Below are 17108 nucleotides of genomic sequence, written 5' to 3'. Positions count from 1 at the left end.
AGAGGTCCAAATCAACCTATGTCTTTTGTAGGAGAGATCTTTGCAAAGCCCTAATATCTATTAGGGAAATTTCTTGTACTTAGGAGGCACACTTAATTCAGAATTATAATTATATTTTGCATCGCCTGACAGACTCGAACTCTCGCGAGAAAACACCATGTACTTAGCAGGCACACGCCTTAACCACTCAGCCAAATCTAATTAATTCAGAATTATAATTATATTTTGCGTCGCCTGACAGATTTGAACTATCGCGGGGAAACCCCATGTACTTAGCATGCACACGCCTTAGCCACTCGGCCAAAGCGACACATGTCCTTTATAGTAGAGGTCTAAGCTACACAAAAATTTGAAAGTCAAACTTTCTCTAATAGATTTAAGAAAAAATAAAAGACGGCCAAAGCGACACATGTCCTTTATAGTAGAGGTCTAAGCTACACAAAAATTTGAAAGTCAAACTTTCTCTAATAGATTTAAGAAAAAATAAAAGAAAAAAAAACAAATATCTAATTAATTCGACATTAAAATTTTAGTTCACGTCACCTACAAGATTGGAAACTCTGGGAAACCCCATGTACTTAGCAAGCACAAGCCTTAACCACTCGACCAAAACAACACATGTCCCTTGTAGTAGAAGTCTTAACTCGGCATTAAAATTTTATTTCACGTCGCCTGAGAGATTCGAACTCTCGCGGGGAAACCTCATGTACTTAGCAGGCACACGCCTTAACTACTCAGCCAAAGCGACACATGTCTTTTGTAGTAGAGATCTAAGCTATACAAAAATTTGAAAGTTAAACTTTTTCTAATAGATTTTGAAAAAAATAAAAGAAAAAAAAAATACAAATATCTTATTAACTCGGCATTAAAATTTTATTTCACGTGGTCTGAGAGATTCAAACTCTCACAGGGAAACCCCATGTACTTAGCAGGCACACGCCTTAACCACTCGGCAAAAGAGACACATGTTCTTTGTAGCAGAGGTCTAAGCTATACAAAAATTTGAAAGTCAAACTTTCTCTAATACATTTTCAAAAACAATAAAAGAACAAAAATTACTTACTATGACTCAAACACAAGTAATTTTCAAAATTAGTGCAACGCTCAAACACAAGTGATTGTCAAAATTAGTGCAACTTATTGTTAGATGGAATTAGTCAACTTGTTAAGCCATTCATCTTATTAGGAGGAATAGTTTATTTGAGTAGAGTTTTTGTAGGAGCTATTTATAGGATTTATTTTTGTTTAAATAGGAGCCCTCCGCGTTATTAAAACACAAGCCACAGTAAACCGTTTATTATTTCAGTTGTTCCTGTATTATCTTCTTTGAGTAATAATAATTTAATATTTATTCCCACATTTGAGCGTGAGATATTGTGACCGTTGGTATCAGAGCCAAGTTGGTACGGTTTGATATTATTACTCAACGAGATGAATGGTGGAGGTGCTTCTATGGGTGTAGCTATGGAAAAGATTGTTGTCAATAACTATAGTTATTGGAAGTTATGCATGGAAGCTTATCTACAAGGGCAAGATTTGTGGGATTTAATTGAAGGTGATGACACAGAAATTTCAGCAGATACTCCACAAAATGCAAAATTACGCCAACAATGGAAGATCAAATGTGGAAAAGCCTTATTTACCTTGCGAACTTTGATTAGCAAGGAGTATATTGATAATGTTCATGATTTAAAGTCACCCAAGCAAGTGTGGGAAACCCTTCAAAAGTTGTTCACTAAGAAAAATATATCTCGATTGCAATTTCTAGAGAATGAACTAGCTGTGGTAACTGAAGGTAATTTTTCTCTTGAAAAATCTATGTTTTGAAATTTCAGAATTAGATGCTGAGGAGCCAGTGAGTGATGTTCGGTTACGGCGTTATTGTAACGACCCAAATAAAATAATAAAAATAATAATAATAATAATAATAATAATAATAATAATAATAATAATTAAATAATTAAAATAATATTTTCCTTAAACTACTCCCCACTAACCCCTTCCTCCCCCAACTATCTCTCTTCAACCAACTCATCAGTCAAAATCCCAAATCAGAATACAGGATTTATCGGTGGTTCCTACAATGAAAAAAAAAAAAAGAAAAAAAAAGAAAAAATACCAACAACTAGATTTACAACGGAAGCCAGAGATTTAATTATTGGAGAGAGATCTTGCTTTCTGGTAAGTCATATTTCAGATCTCTTTTTCATTTATCCTATCGATTTCCTTTTCCTTTGTTTAATTATTCAGAACAAGATCTTTTTTTTTGTGTGCATCTATTTAGATTTTGGTTATCAGGTTATAGAAAATTAACTATAACTGAGGATAATATATCTGTCAATTTAATAAAAAAAATAGAGAAAAAGATGGAAGATAAGAAGCAGAGGAAAGAAAAGATTTGGTTTAAAAAAAATTAACAATAAGAAAGGAAAGATTTGGGAAGAAGAATTTATACGTGATATCTGTGAATTTGGATGATAACAGAATTAAAAGGAAGAAAAAAAAATGGAAAACAAGAGAAAGGAATTAAAAGGAAGAAAAAAAAATTGAAAACGAGAAAGGAAAGATTTGGAAAGAAAATTAATTAGAATACAGGAAAAATACAAAATTAGAATACAGTAAAAATACAGATAGCAGACTGTAGAGAGGCTAGAATATTGTTAACAAAATGAGGAACAGTAAAAATACAGATAGCAGACTGGAGTGAGGCCAGAAAAGACAAAAAAAAATATATATATAGATAGGAGCCCAAATACCATAAACAAAATCAAAAGGAAAGAGAGACGGGAAGAAATGCAGAGACAGAACTAAAAGAGAGAGTACAGAGAAGACCTACAGAGCAAAAAAAACAAAATCAAAAGGAAAGAGAGACAGGAAGACAGGAAGAAATGCAAAGACAGAGAGTACAGAGAAGACCTACAAGGAAAGAGAGAAAAAAAAAACAAAATCAAAAGGAAAGAGAGACAGGAAGACAGGAAGAAATGCAAAGACAGAACTAAAAGAGAGAGTACAAAGAAGACCTACCGAAAAAAAAATCAAAATCAAAAGGAAAGAGAGATAGGAAGAAATGCAAAGACAGAACTGAGAAGAGATACAGAGGAAAAAAAAATAATAAGGAGAGCAGGATAGAAATAAAAGAGAAAATACAGTGAAAATACAGAGAAAATACAGAGAAGCCAAAATACAAAATCAAAAGAAAAAAAATACAAAGAGAGAAAAATAAAAGGGAAGGGTTGGAGTAAGAATCGATTATAACGTTCCAAGACTTTATCCATGCAAAGTCTTTAATGCTCGCATGAAGTTTAGCACAACCATTGTAAGAGTTAGAGAATTGAACATGAAATTGATGCCATGGATTCATATAGGTTGGCTTGGATGCAAAGGGAAAAATCGAACTTTCATTAAGGATAAATTGGTGACACCCGTATAAGCTAACCAGGTAAGTGGCCTTACTATAGGATAGGCTAAATAATTGTATGAATTATGATGATGTGTGGATTATGATGCTTGATGATATGTGCAGTATATACATATTTTGTTGAGTGACGCTTGATATGTTTGACGCACGTTGTGGCATTATGATGAGCATGATGATTGCATGATTTTTACCTTAATATGATGATGTTTTCCATATTGAGCATGCTAGATGATGATGAGTGCCATATTGCATCATGTCGTTAGATCGACGTAGGACACAACCCTAAGAGCATGAAAATGATATTTATATAAATATCCACGAGTATGCGTTACCTAGAGTAACAAAGAGATGAGACTAGAGGGTTGTGTCAGAAGAGACATTACGATGGATTTAGAGGGACCTCATGCATTTTGTATGTTCATAAGCATAGGGCTACTTCCCCTAGAGATGATGAGTGCGGACGCGCACCTTATGATGAACGCGAATGCGCACAGGTGCGAAAGCACACAGATGAGGGTGTTCATGAGGCGCATGACACTATGGGGTTCCGCTGACCTCCGGACGTCGCTACAGATTAGCTTGACTAGAGGGTCCAGGGGGTGTGCGAGCCCCCTGGGGACTCACACTCGCACGTGTGAGTCGTGTGTAGGGAAGTACTACACATCCAATTTGTCCGAGACTGGAGGCCACCCCTAAGATGATTAGAGATAGGTCCCTACCCCTAAGATGATTAGAGATAGGTCCCTAAATCATGATTGCATGTGTTTGCATTTGCATGGCCCCCTATAGTGGGGCCACTTACTGAGTATTCTTTGAAATACTCAGGCCGTGTGCCACATCATTTTTCAGGTAAAGGCAAGGCGCACTTGTACGGAGGACAGCGGCATCGCGAGCAGAGACTGTGGCACGTGCATAGGGTAGATTCATATTTAAATTTCTAGTCTTAAGTTAGAATAGGTTGTTTTCCATTTCATTGTTTTAAATTATTTTGTATTTGTTTTTGTTTTCTCTAAATTTCAATATTTCATATTTAAACTCGTAAGACCATGGCTGTGTTTTCTAGAGAAGAAGTTGTTTTAAACGTTTTTTTGAAGTTTACGTTATCAACTATGTTCATGTAAGAGTTATATTTCCGCATTATAGATGAGCATGAGACGTTAGTAGCGACTCTAAGTATGTGGAAATTTAGGGTCGTTACAGTTGGTATTAGAGCTCTAGGTTTTAGATTCTGTAGACTAGCCTACAATGTAGGCTTGACACGTTCCATGGTCCCAACGTCGATGCCCCGTCACCGTCAGGTACGCCTTGCACAAGATAAGAAAATAGAAACGTTTTCGAACTTGCATGCATTTTTATGTTAATGTTACTGAAATTGTTGTGATATTTCACGTATTTATTTAAGAGCATGATGTGATGTGTTGCATGCTGAGTGATTTTGTTTGCAATATGATGTGAACTTAGTAGATGTGATGCATAGCATAATTTCATAGGTAATGAGCCTTAGACTTAAGAGATGCTATCTTGGTTTCTAGAACCATGCTGCCTAGACCATGCGAAAGAGTAAGACTCACCTCGAGAGGCATCAGAGACAGGGTTTGAATTAGAACCCTTATTGTATGTATGGTCGGAAAGCAGCCCCTGAGAGGGTAGACGTAGTAACTAAGGATAGAGTAAAGAATGATCAAGCAATAGTAGCCGACCAAACTCTAAGCGTAGTCCTAATAGTAGTAAAGATGACTGACTTTAACGTAGTACTAGGCATGGATTGACTAGTTGCAAACCATGCTATTATAGAATGTCGCAAAAAGGAAAAGAAAAAAAAAGGTGATATTCTCACCATCGGTGGGACCTAGCTTTAATTTTAAAGGCACAAATACCGGGGCTACCCCCAAAGGTAGTCTCGATGATGAAAGAAAAGAGATTAGTCCAACAAGGCGGTTGGACTATATTAGCATGTGCCGTAGATGTAAGAGAAAAGAAAAGACCCTAGAAAACGTGTCAATCGTAAACGAGTTTTCAGATGTGTATCCGGATGACCTACTTGGAATACCCCCTTCCCGAGCGGTCGACTTCATCATCGGACTCGAGCCGGGAACTGGGCCTATTTCTAAAGCACCCTACCACATGGCGCTAGCAGAGTTGAAAGAACTCAAGGCGCAATTACAAGATTTACAGGATAAAGGGTTCATTCGACCTAGCATATTCCCCTGGGTTGCACCAGTGTTGTTTGTTCAGAAGAAAGATGGATTGATGCGTTTGTGCATCGATTACAGAGAGTTAAATAAGAGAACCATAAAGAACAAATACCCTCTGCCTAGAATAGAAGACTTATTCGATCAACTAAGAGAAGCAACGATATTTTCTAAGATAGATCTGCGGTCAGGATATCAGAATAAAGAGTAAAGAAAAAGACACACCAAAGACAGCATTTAGGAAAGGTATGATCGCTATAAGTTCGTGGTATGTCATTTAGCCTCACCAATGCTCCAACTGTGTTAACGGAGTTAATGAACCGAGTGTTCAAGAACTGTCTAGACACTTTTGTGATCGTGCTCATTGATGACATCCGAGTGTACTCGAAAACAGACTTGGAACTCCAGGAACACCTCTAAAAAGTCCTAACCACCCTAAGAGAGAACAAGTTGTATACCAAGTTCTCAAAGTATGAATTTTGGTTACGATAAGTCTCTTTCCTAGGTTACGTGGCGACAAAGGACGAAGTATCCGTAGATCCTACTAAGGTCAAAGCGGTCACGAAATAGGACGCCGAACTTCGACAACATCAGTACAGAGTTTCTTGAGACTAGTGAGATACTATCGAAGGTTCGTGTAGCACTTCGCTAGAATAGCCTCGCCTTTGACACAGCTAACGAGAAAAGGGGTACCATTTATATGAAATGATGCTTGTGAGGCAAGCTTCCAAAACCTAAAAGAGAGATTGGTAACCGTCCCGGTACTCACGGTACCCGAGATCTCAGAAAAGTACGTAATCTATAGTGACGCCTTTGAAGAATGGACTAGGATGTGTGTTAATGCAACACGGTAAAGTTGTTGCATACGCGTCCCGTCAACTAAAATAATACGAAGATAATTACCCTACCAACGACATTGAGTTGGCCACTGTAGTGTTCACGCTGAAATTTGGTGACACTATCTGTATGGAGAGAAAATTCAAAGTTTAACCAACCACAAGATTTTAAATATTTATTCACCCAGAAAGAGTCAAATATGAGACAGAGAAGGTGGTTAGAATTGGTGAAGGACTACGATGTAGATATCCAGTATCACCCTAGAAAAGCAAATGTGGTCGCAGACGCTTTGAGAAGACATACAGAGGAAAAAAAATAATAAGGAGAGTAGGATAGAAATAAAAGAGAAAATACAGTAAAAATACAGATAAAATACAGAGAAGCCAAAATACAAAATCAAAAGAAAAAAAATACAGAGAGAAAAATAGAAGGGAAGAGTTGGAGTAAGAATCCATTATAACGTTCCAAGACTTTATCCATGCAAAGTCTTTAATGCTCGCATGAAGTTTAGCACATGAACCATTGTAAGAGTTAGAGAATTGAACATGAAATTGATGCCATGGATTCATATAGGTTGGCTTGGATGTAAAGGGAAAAATCGAACTTTCATTAAGGATAAATTGGTGACACCCGTATAAGCTAACCAGGTAAGTGACCTTACTATAGGATAGGCTAAATAATTGTATGAGTTATGATGATGTGTGGATTATGATGCTTGATGATATGTGCAGTATATACATATTTTGTTGAGTGACGCTTGATATGTTTGACGCACGTTGTGGCATTATGATGAGCATGATGATTGCATGATTTTTACCTTAATATGATGATGTTTTCCATATTGAGCATGCTAGATGATGATGAGTGTCATATTGCATCATGTCGTTAGATCAATGTAGGACACAACCCTAAGAGCATGAAAATGATATTTATATAAATATCCACGAGTATGCGTTACCTAGAGTAACAAAGAGATGAGACTAGAGGGTTGTGTCAGAAGAGACATTACGATGGATTTAGAGGGACCTCATGCATTTTGTATGTTCATAAGCATAGGGCTACTTCCCCTAGAGATGATGAGTGCGGACGCGCACCTTATGATGAGCGCGAATGCGCACAGGTGCGAAAGCACACAAATGAGGGTGTTCATGAGGCGCATGACACTATGGGGTTCCGCTGACCTCCGGACGTCGCTACAGATTAGCTTGACCAGAGGGTCCAGGGGGTGTGCGAGCGCCCTGGGGACTCACACTCGCACGTGTGAGTCGTGTGTAGGGAAGTACTACACATCCAATTTGTCCGAGACTGGAGGCCACCCCTAAGATGATTAGAGATAGGTCCCTAAATCATGATTGCAAGTGTTTGCATTTGCATGGCCCCCTATAGTGGGGCCACTTACTGAGTATTCTTTGAAATACTCAGGCCGTGTGCCACATCATTTTTCAGGTAAAGGCAAGGCGCACTTGTACGGAGGACAGCGGCATTGCGAGTAGAGACTGTGGCACGTGCATAGGGTAGATTCATATTTAAATTTCTAGTCTTAAGTTAGAATAGGTTGTTTTCCATTTCATTGTTTTAAATTATTTTGTATTTGTTTTGGTTTTCTCTAAATTTCAGTATTTCATATTTAAACACGTAAGACCATGGCTGTGTTTTCTAGAGAAGAAGTTGTTTTAAACGTTTTTTTTGAAGTTTACGTTATCAACTATGTTCATGTAAGAGTTATATTTCCGCATTATAGTTGAGCATGAGACGTTAGTAGCGACTCTAAGTATGTGAAAATTTAGGGTCGTTACAGTTATCTTATTCGTGGATTACGAAAAGAATTTATGCCTTTGGTTTCCTCAATACAAGGGTGGGCAAATCAGCCTACGGTAATTTTACTGGAGAATCTTCTTTCAAATGAGGGAGCCTTGGTTAAGCAAATGACCAGCGGCAACGAGTTTTCCCCAAAGTCAGAAGATGCGTTGTATGTAAAAGATCAAAGGAGAAAATTTTCATTTAAAGCCTTCATCAAGTAATGTGAATCAATTCAAAAGTGAGCCGTCGTCAAAGAAGCCATTTAAAGCTTGCTACAGGTGTGGAAAACCTGACATTTTAAACGAGATTGTCAGGTGAAAGTGGTGTGTCATCGTTGCGGAAAGCCAGGCCATATTAAGCCAAATTGCCGAGTCAAAATGCAAGAATCAAAAGCAAATGTTGTACACGTAAGAAAAAATTCTTCAGATCCAATTTGGAAATACTGCTTAACCACTGAGGTTCTTGACCAGCCAACAAACGTTGTACATCAAGATGATGTTTCTACAAAAGATGCGAATTATGCTGCCCCTAGTGACCCTTCTGTTTATTTCACGACCTTGGATTTGGGATTCAACGAAAATGATGATTTCGAGCTAACCTTTGACGATCTTGACCGTCTTTTCCTTCCCTATGAGGTTGACGATTTCCTCATCTCCGAAGATTTGGATCAAACTACGATTTCCTCATCTCCGGGAATTGGAATAAGGTGTAATTTTAAGGATATTCAAGAAGTTTGGTAGTCATGGGAGTTTGATCCAACGAATTGGTAGTTTGATCCAAATCTTCGGAGATGAGGAAATCGTCAGCCTCATAGGGAAGTAAAAGACCGTCAAGATCGCCAAAAGTTAGCTCGAAATCATCATTTTCATCGAATCCCAAGTCCAAGGCAACTAAATTAATATTTAAAAACAAATTATAAAATGATTTCCATATTAACATTTTATTTTTATTAATTTTTTTTAATAAATTATTCGAATAACTCCAATCAACCTAATATGAATATTTTATGATTAACTTAAGCGGAATTCATTATTTGATTGGAATTTTTTACCATCTAAATAATTAAATTAGGAACCTATTCAACAAAAATATTTATTTGTTTAGTTTTTGATATTTCTATATTGATTTGATTAAAATTTAATGAGTTGAATATGAGCGGAAGAGAATAACTCAAAATTATTATTATTATTATTATTTTTGATATTTTTGTTAAAATTTTTCTTTTATATTTTTTTCTTTTTTAAGAAATTTTCAAAAATTATTTTTAAATCGAAGTGAAATATGACCTACAATGTTATTGAATAAAATTATAATAAAGTATTTATAAAAATCAGACTATTTAATATAAAGATTATTATCTGATATAAAATGTTGGAAATCTTACAATTATTTGGTTAATATTTTTTTAATGAACAAATATAGAGGGCATATATGGAAACATTTAGCACATTCAAAACAAAAAGATGAAAATTATAAATGAAGATGAAAATTATAAAAATGTATAACTACATACATACATATATATGTGTGATGCGTATATATGTATATGTATGTGTGTATCAATGCATGTAGAAATGTATCTATTATATATGTGCGTGTGTGTTGGTGATACATACATATATAAGCATAGGGTGAGGCACGACCATATAGTGATCCTTGCATGCCATGGTGAAGCACGACCATATAGTGATCCATGCATGTAATGGTGATGCACGACCTCCGTTTGAGTGGCACTGATGGCCTGTGGACGTTATGATCTTGATAATATCTGTGTGCATACATACTAAATAATAGATGACAATTCTAAAGTAGGACCACAACATCATGCCATACACTCGTTTCTCCCATCTCATAATATATCCATATGGTCTTTGGTCCTGTAACGACCGTTCTTCGACACATCGAATCACGAATCGCTACGTGCACTCTAGGATAAAAAGCCTTACAACATTTTCATTTGATAAAGCAGGAGACACAATAAAATTGATGTTATCTGATAAGCATTAAAAATCCAAATAGTTCCAAAACATAACGGGATCGCGAAAACACAACAAAAGAAAAACAGTTACAAACAGGACTCGATCTAAGGGTCTCCACTGTAGCCGCACGGCTCCACACATTCCCGCCTCCGACATTGGTCTACTTAGCACCTGAAAAATAGCAACAACATGGGATGAGTATAAAAATACTCAGTAAGCAACCTACTTGTAGTCTCTTATCGGACTTAATCCTATACACGGAAACTTTGACTATATGCTCGAATCTATCTCTAGCAAAGACTACTATGGTCTCAAAAGAAGACCCCATGGATTTTCATTGATATGGATTTTCTTCCATACCTAAATATTTAATGAGCTTAAATCAGTGGATTTTCCCTAGTGGTGTCTGGCCTTAACTACCTGTTCCTAAGAATCAGTAACTACCTGTCACTACGCCTTGCCGGGCTGGGTCAGTAAACTACCTGTCTTACACCCCGGTCGGGTTTAGATCAGTAAAAGGCCATGGGTCCCCCACTAGGCACCCCTGACGTGGTACTACAGCATGATACTTACTAAGGCCATCCATATCTACAATAGATGACAACTAAAAGACAGTAACCCATAGTCTACGAAATTCATAATTCACGCTATCTAGCACATAGCAAAATAGTCCAATTCACACATGGGCAATAAAGGGGCTATCCACAACCCAAAACAAAACAGCACAAAGTATCAAGGCTCACATCATACTTATCATGCAAATCAAGAAATAACAATCTATCTCGACTTCCTTGGAAACACATAAACCCAAACGCTTATCAGAGAAATTCACAATAATGCATGCGGAAGCTATATAACCCTAACTATAATCAAGGTATAAACACTCACGTTATCGAAGTACCATAAATGAAACTAATGTTAACCAAACTCGTAAGTATAATACTAGATCATTTGCCCATAATCTAAACCGACTCCTACAAGCATTTCTTAGAACTTGCTCCATGCGGTTACTTACTTGTTGTAGACTTTTCGAGCTTGTTTCGGGTCTTCAACAAATTTCCAATTCGTTCAAAGATCTACAATTAGGTCCTACATTGAGAAACTATATCAAAACTATAGAAGTTGAGTAGGATTCGAGTTAAAAATAGTCCAAATATACGAGCATTGGCCTCGGAACCGAGGGTCATGCATACCTTCGAGCCTAGTCTTGGGTAGTGGATCAGAATCTGCTAATTGGGTCGGGTCGGGTCCAACGGTTCGTTAAATCCAACGCTCAGCTCCTTCCTTCCAGCGACCTTCCTTTCCTTCTTCAGCTTCTACGACTCTTACCAATGTTCCCTTTTCTTTTTTTTTTTTTTCCCTTGTTATTTCAAAAACAGCTTCAACAAGATTTAAAGAGAAGATTTTGGGTAGGTGGCCGACCTACCCACTTGCCTTTTCATATTTCTGCCTCATTTTCTGTCTTTTCATATATATATATTTTTTTTATAATTAGTACAGCTGGCTTTTCTTCGTTTAATGCCAACTGTACGAGTTATTACAATCTTCCCCCCTTAAGAACTTTCGTCCCCAAAAGTTCCTAATCCCAGAAGAATATAGGGTACTTGGCCCTCATCTCGCTCTCTAACTCCCAGGTTGCTTCCTCGACGCGATGGTTCTTCCACACCACTTTGACCAGTAAAATCTCCTTGTTTCTAAGCTTCTGTACTTTCGTAGCTACGATCCCGATGGGCTCCTCCTCGTAACTTAAATCCCTTTGCAAGGGAAGGTTTGCATACTTTATCACATGAGAAGGATCTGGGGTATACTTACGCAACATAGACACGTGGAACACGTTGTGTACGGCAGCTAGAGCAGGTGGCAAGGCTAGTCTGTACGCTACAGGCCCAACTCTCTCCAGGATGTCGAAAGGACCGATAAATCTTGGACTCAACTTGCCCTTCTTCCTAAACCTCATCACCCCTCTCATGGGTGCAACTTTTAGGAAGACGTGATCTCCAACGGCGAACTCTAAGCCCTTACGACGTGTGTCTGCATAACTTTTTTGTCGGCTCTGAGCAGTCTGAATTCGTACTCTGATTTTTTGCACGGCTGCATTAGTTAGTTGCACTAACTCTGGCCCTAACAATTGTCGCTTCCCCACTTCCTCCCAGAAAATTGGGGACCGACATCTTCGCCCGTACAGGGCCTGAAAAGGTGTCATCTGAATGGTTGCCTGGTAACTGTTATTATATGCAAATTCCATAAGGTGAAGGTATTCGTCCCAACTGCAGGCGAAATCAACCACGCATGCCCGCAACATGTCTTCTAGAACCTGATTCAATCTCTCTGTTTGGCCATCAGTTTGGGGGTGGAACGCTGTACTGAATTTGAGTTGGGTCCCCATTGCCTTCTGCAAACTTTTCCAAAAGTGGGAGGTAAAACGTGCATCGCTGTCTGACACAATGGAGACCGAAATCCCATGTAGTCTGACAATTTGTTCCAAATACAACTTTGCCCACTTATCCACCGTATAGGTAGCCTTACCTGGAATGAAGTTGGCGGATTTCGTCAACCTATCTATAATCACCCAAATAACTGTGTATCCCTTCGAGGTCTTGGGAAATCCTGATATGAAGTCCATGGCTATATCCTCCCACTTCCACTGTGGAATGTCTAGGGGTTGTAATAGGCCTGAGAGTTTTTGTCTAGGAGCCTTCACCTGCTGGCACGTGAGACACTTACTAACTCTAAGGGCAACTTCTCGCTTCATCCCTGGCTACCAATAGCACTTCTTCAAGTCATGATACATCTTGGTACTACCAGGGTGTACTGAATATAGCGATTCATGGGCTTCAGTCAAGAGGTCCTCCTTGATCTGACTATTTGCAGGAACACATAACCGTCCCTGCCACAGTAGCCCTCCATCAGAAGACAGGGTGAAACCTTCTTCTCTCACTGCCTCATTCTGCTTACAAATTGAGTATAAGTGAGGGTTGTTTCTCTGAGCATTTATGATTCGCTGTCTTAAATCCGGCTCGACTCTAAGCTGACTCAATCTTTCAACTGCACCTCTTGTCACCTCTTCTATTTCAACCGACGCCATATCCTCTTGCAACCTACACTCTCTTGTGACTAATACCGAAGAGTGAGCTGTTTTCCTGCTTAGTGCGTCAGCTACGACATTAGCCTTACCGGGGTGATATTATTTCAATGTCGTAGTCCTTGACTAACTCCAACCAACGCCTTTGCCTCATGTTGAGTTCCTTTTGAGTGAATAAGTATTTCAAGCTCTTGTGATCGGTGAAAATCTGTATACGCTCACCACCATATCTTTAGAGCAAAGACTATGGCAGCTAACTCCAGGTCATCCGTTGGGTAGTTTCTCTCATAGTCCTTTAACTGTCTCGAAGCATAGGCTATGACCTTGCCATTCTGCATCAAAACACAACCTAGGCCCTTCCCTGATGCGTCACTATAAATCACAAAGTTGCCTGAGCCATCTGGTACTGTAAGTACTGGCGCTGTAACCAGTCGATGCTTAAGTTCACCAAAACTTTGCTCACTTGCACTATTCCACGAGAACACCTTCCATTTCCTTGTTAGTTGAGTGAGGTTGGCGGCTATTTTGGAGAAATCTTGGATGAATCTTCTATAGTATCCAGCTAAACCTAAGAAGCTCCTTACTTCGGTTGCCGAGGTAGGTCGGGGCCAATCTATAATTGCCTCGATTTTGGTTGGATCCACTGATATACCCTTTCCTGACACAACATGCCCCAAGAAGGTCACTTCCTGCAACTAGAATTCACATTTAGAAAACTTGGCATAAAGTCGATGTGCCCTTAGCCTTGACAACACTTGATGCAAGTGCACCCCGTGCTCCTCCTCGGTCTTGGAGTATATTAATATGTCGTCAATGAATACTATGACAAATGTATCCAAGAAATCCTTAAACACCCTATTCATCATATCCATGAATGCTGCTGGAGCGTTCGTAAGTCCAAACGACATCACGGTAAACTCATAAAGACCATATCGGCTCCTGAAAGCTGTCTTGGGGATATCGACCTCCTCTATCCTCAACTGATGGTATCCCGATCGTAGGTCAATTTTTGAAAATACTGAAGCACCTTGCAATTGATCAAATAGATCGTCAATTCGAGGCAACGGGTATTTGTTTTTTATTGTTACTTTATTCAATTCCCTATAGTCAATGCACAATCTCAAGGTCCCATCCTTCTTCTTGACAAAAAGCACTGGGGCTCCCCATGGCAATACACTTGGTCTGATAAAACCCCGATCTAAGAGATCCTGCAATTGTTCCTTAAGTTCCTTCAACTCGGCAGGAGCCATTCTATAAGGTGCCTTGGAGATTGAAGCTGTACCAGGTTCCAGTTCGATTGCAAAGTCCATGTCCCTGACTTGTAGTAACCCAGGCAGTTCATCTGGAAACACATCTTTAAACTCTTGTACTACCGGCACATTCATCATACTACGAGTATCTTTCCTTGAGTCCATTACGTTAGCGAATAAGGCCCAGGCTCCGTGGCCCATTATTTTTCTTGCCTTTAGAGTAGAGATAATCCTTGGAGTGCTTCGAGAATCTACCCCTTTAAATTTAAAGCTCTGTTCATTAGGTGGCCTAAAGATCACCTCTGTAGCCCTGCAATCAATAATTGCATGGTTCTCAGCTAACCAGTCCATGCCGAGGATCACGTCAAAATCAGTCATGTTAAGAACGATTAACACCACCTCTAGAGGTCATTCTGCTATTACTATTTGACTTGTTTGCACCCTCTCATTGACTACTAAAATCTCCCCTGACGGCGTAGACACCGATAAACTGTATCCTAAAGGCTCTAGTCCTAACCGTGCATATCTAACAAAGGTAGTAGATATGAACGAGTGTGTGGATCCAAGTCAAATAATACGAAAGCATGAAAGCCAAGTACTGGTAAGGTACCTATCACCACGGTGTCCATGTCATCCGCCCTCTTTCCTGTAGTAGCCCTAGCAGTACCGCGATTCTGCGCCATGCCCCCTCGGCCTCCTTGCCCTGACCCTGACGCCCTGTTCTCCTCTTGGCGCCTTCGGTGAGGGCAATCAACCTTCTTATGATCACTCTTTCCACAATAGAAACATGCGTCTGAACCTGCCCTACACTCCCCAGTATGTCTGGTGCCACAAGTAGGGCAAGTAGGCCTCTCAAGTCTGAGGGCCTCACTTCTAACACCCTGTTGTCTTTCTATTGGAGGTGGTTTATGTGATCTTCCTCTGTTCACGTGTCGTGATGTCCTATCAGAATGCTCGTTCCATTCCCACTTACCTAGGAGGTTCCTTTGACCCCCAAATCTCCTGAGCATCTTTTGGAGCTGGGCGTCCATCATGGTGGCAGCATTTAGGGCGGCTGCATATGTAGTGGGTGTCACTGCCCCCACTATTCCCTTCCTCTCGAAGACCTGCAATAAATCTTCGTATCCGTTTTTCCTCCGTATCGACCTACTCTGGTGCAAATCGGAACAATCGGGTCAGCTCCTATTTCCTTGCCTCAGGTTTAGGAAGGCGGCCTCATTTTGATACTGATTCACTAGTGGGTAGTACTTGTGGAAAAACGCCCTCTTCATTTCATGCCAACAGATTGGTTCCTCATCTTCCTCTCCACCCTTCAATGTCCTTTGAGCAGTTTTCCACCAAAAGTGTGCCTCGCTTTTGAGCATGTAGGAGGCACAGTTCACTTTCTGATCCTCAGGGCAATTCATATGCCCAAATATGGTTTCAATCGCTTCTACCCATGCTTCTGCAGCCATTGGATCAATTTCCTTCCCTTTGAAGGTCGAAGGGTCATGCTTCCTAAAGTCCCTGATGAATTTCTGCTCTCTAGTCATGCTAGCGAAATTCCCCCCATGGTTGGCCCCAGCGGCCCGTATGAGCGCCTGAAGGGCCTCGTTGGAAATCAATACCAGGCCTGAAGGTGGGGCTCCTATCTGCCCCTGAGTCTGTACTGGCGGCGTTTGCACACGATCAGGCGACTGAACCGGCAACGTCTGTTCAGGAGCTGAGTCTTGGATAGAATCAGATTCCTCTGGAGCACTGGCTGCTCGCCTACCTCTCCCTCGTCCATTACTTCTAGTTATGGGTGTCATAATATCTACATCATCAATACCCAAGTTACAAGTTGATTATCTCAAGCCTTTAACCATAGCAGGTTCATGAATTAATGTCTCATCATAGAAACATTAAACTATGATACGACTACAACTATGGACTACTACTTGTAACTTACTCTCTTGATTACCAAGTCGAGGAGGAAACGTGGTTACAAGCAAAGCTGCAGTGGACCCAACTGACACTCTAGATAAAGGAGGGTCTACAGGACCTAATAACCTGAGGCTCTGATACCAAACTGTAACGACCGTTCTTCGACACATCGAATCACGAATCGCTACGTGGACTCTAGGATAAAAAGCCTTACAACATTTTCATTTGATAAAACGGGAGACACAATAAAATTGATGTTATCTGATAAGCATTAAAAATCCAAATAGTTCCAAAACATAACGGGATCCGCGGAAACACAACAAAAGAAAAACAGTTACAAAATAGCATAAGTTTTCCCCCAATAAACATCAAAATGGCATTAAAACGACATGGACAAAGAGGACTCGATCTAAGGGTCTCCACTGTAGCCGCACGGCTCCACACATTCCCGCCTCCGACATTGGTCTTTTTAGCACCTGAAAAATAGCAACAACATGGGATGAGTATAAAAATACTCAGTAAGCAACCTACTTGTAGGCTCTTATCGAACTTAATCCTATACACGGAAACTTTGACTATATGCTCGAATCTATCTCTAGCAAAGACTACTATGGTCTCAAAAGAAGACCTCATGGAGTTTCATTG

The 17108-nt window shown here is 39.6% G+C and overlaps 1 protein-coding gene and 1 non-coding gene across 2 annotated transcripts; both read right to left on the bottom strand.

Annotated features, from left to right (window-relative positions):
* Nucleotides 1-228: 228 nt before the first annotated feature.
* On the bottom strand, nt 229-310 carry TRNAS-GCU (transfer RNA serine (anticodon GCU)). The gene has a single exon. It is a non-coding gene; the product is annotated as a tRNA-Ser (tRNA).
* Nucleotides 311-13526: 13216 nt separating this feature from the next.
* On the bottom strand, nt 13527-16633 carry LOC147786263 (uncharacterized). The gene is made up of 5 exons (XM_087120873.1): nt 16489-16633; nt 15807-16353; nt 15169-15704; nt 14079-14896; nt 13527-13997 (listed from the first exon to the last, which is right to left on the bottom strand). The coding sequence occupies exons 1-5, from the start codon at nt 16631-16633 to the stop codon at nt 13527-13529; spliced, it is 2517 nt and encodes an 838-aa protein (XP_086976999.1).
* Nucleotides 16634-17108: the final 475 nt, after the last annotated feature.

The sequence above is a fragment of the Cucurbita pepo genome, unplaced genomic scaffold (genome assembly GCF_057944985.1).
Source record: "Cucurbita pepo subsp. pepo isolate OVF unplaced genomic scaffold, ASM5794498v1 scafford_3, whole genome shotgun sequence".
NCBI classification, from domain to species: Eukaryota; Viridiplantae; Streptophyta; class Magnoliopsida; order Cucurbitales; family Cucurbitaceae; genus Cucurbita; species Cucurbita pepo.
Note: the sequence above shows the minus strand (reverse complement) of the source record. Positions and strands in the feature narration are given on the sequence as shown.

What these genes read in the sequence shown, in the direction of transcription:
- LOC147786263 (XM_087120873.1), bottom strand. Translation starts at nt 16,633, where the DNA reads ATGTGTCGAAGAACGGTCGTTACAGTTTGGTATCAGAGCCTCAGGTTA. An exon ending in AAGAGGGCGTTTTTCCACAA is followed by an intron (nt 15,705 to 15,806) that starts GTACTACCCACT and finishes GCACCAGAGTAG; the next exon opens with GTCGATACGGAGGAAAAACG. An exon ending in CATGGACACCGTGGTGATAG is followed by an intron (nt 14,897 to 15,168) that starts GTACCTTACCAG and finishes TGGACTGGTTAG; the next exon opens with CTGAGAACCATGCAATTATT.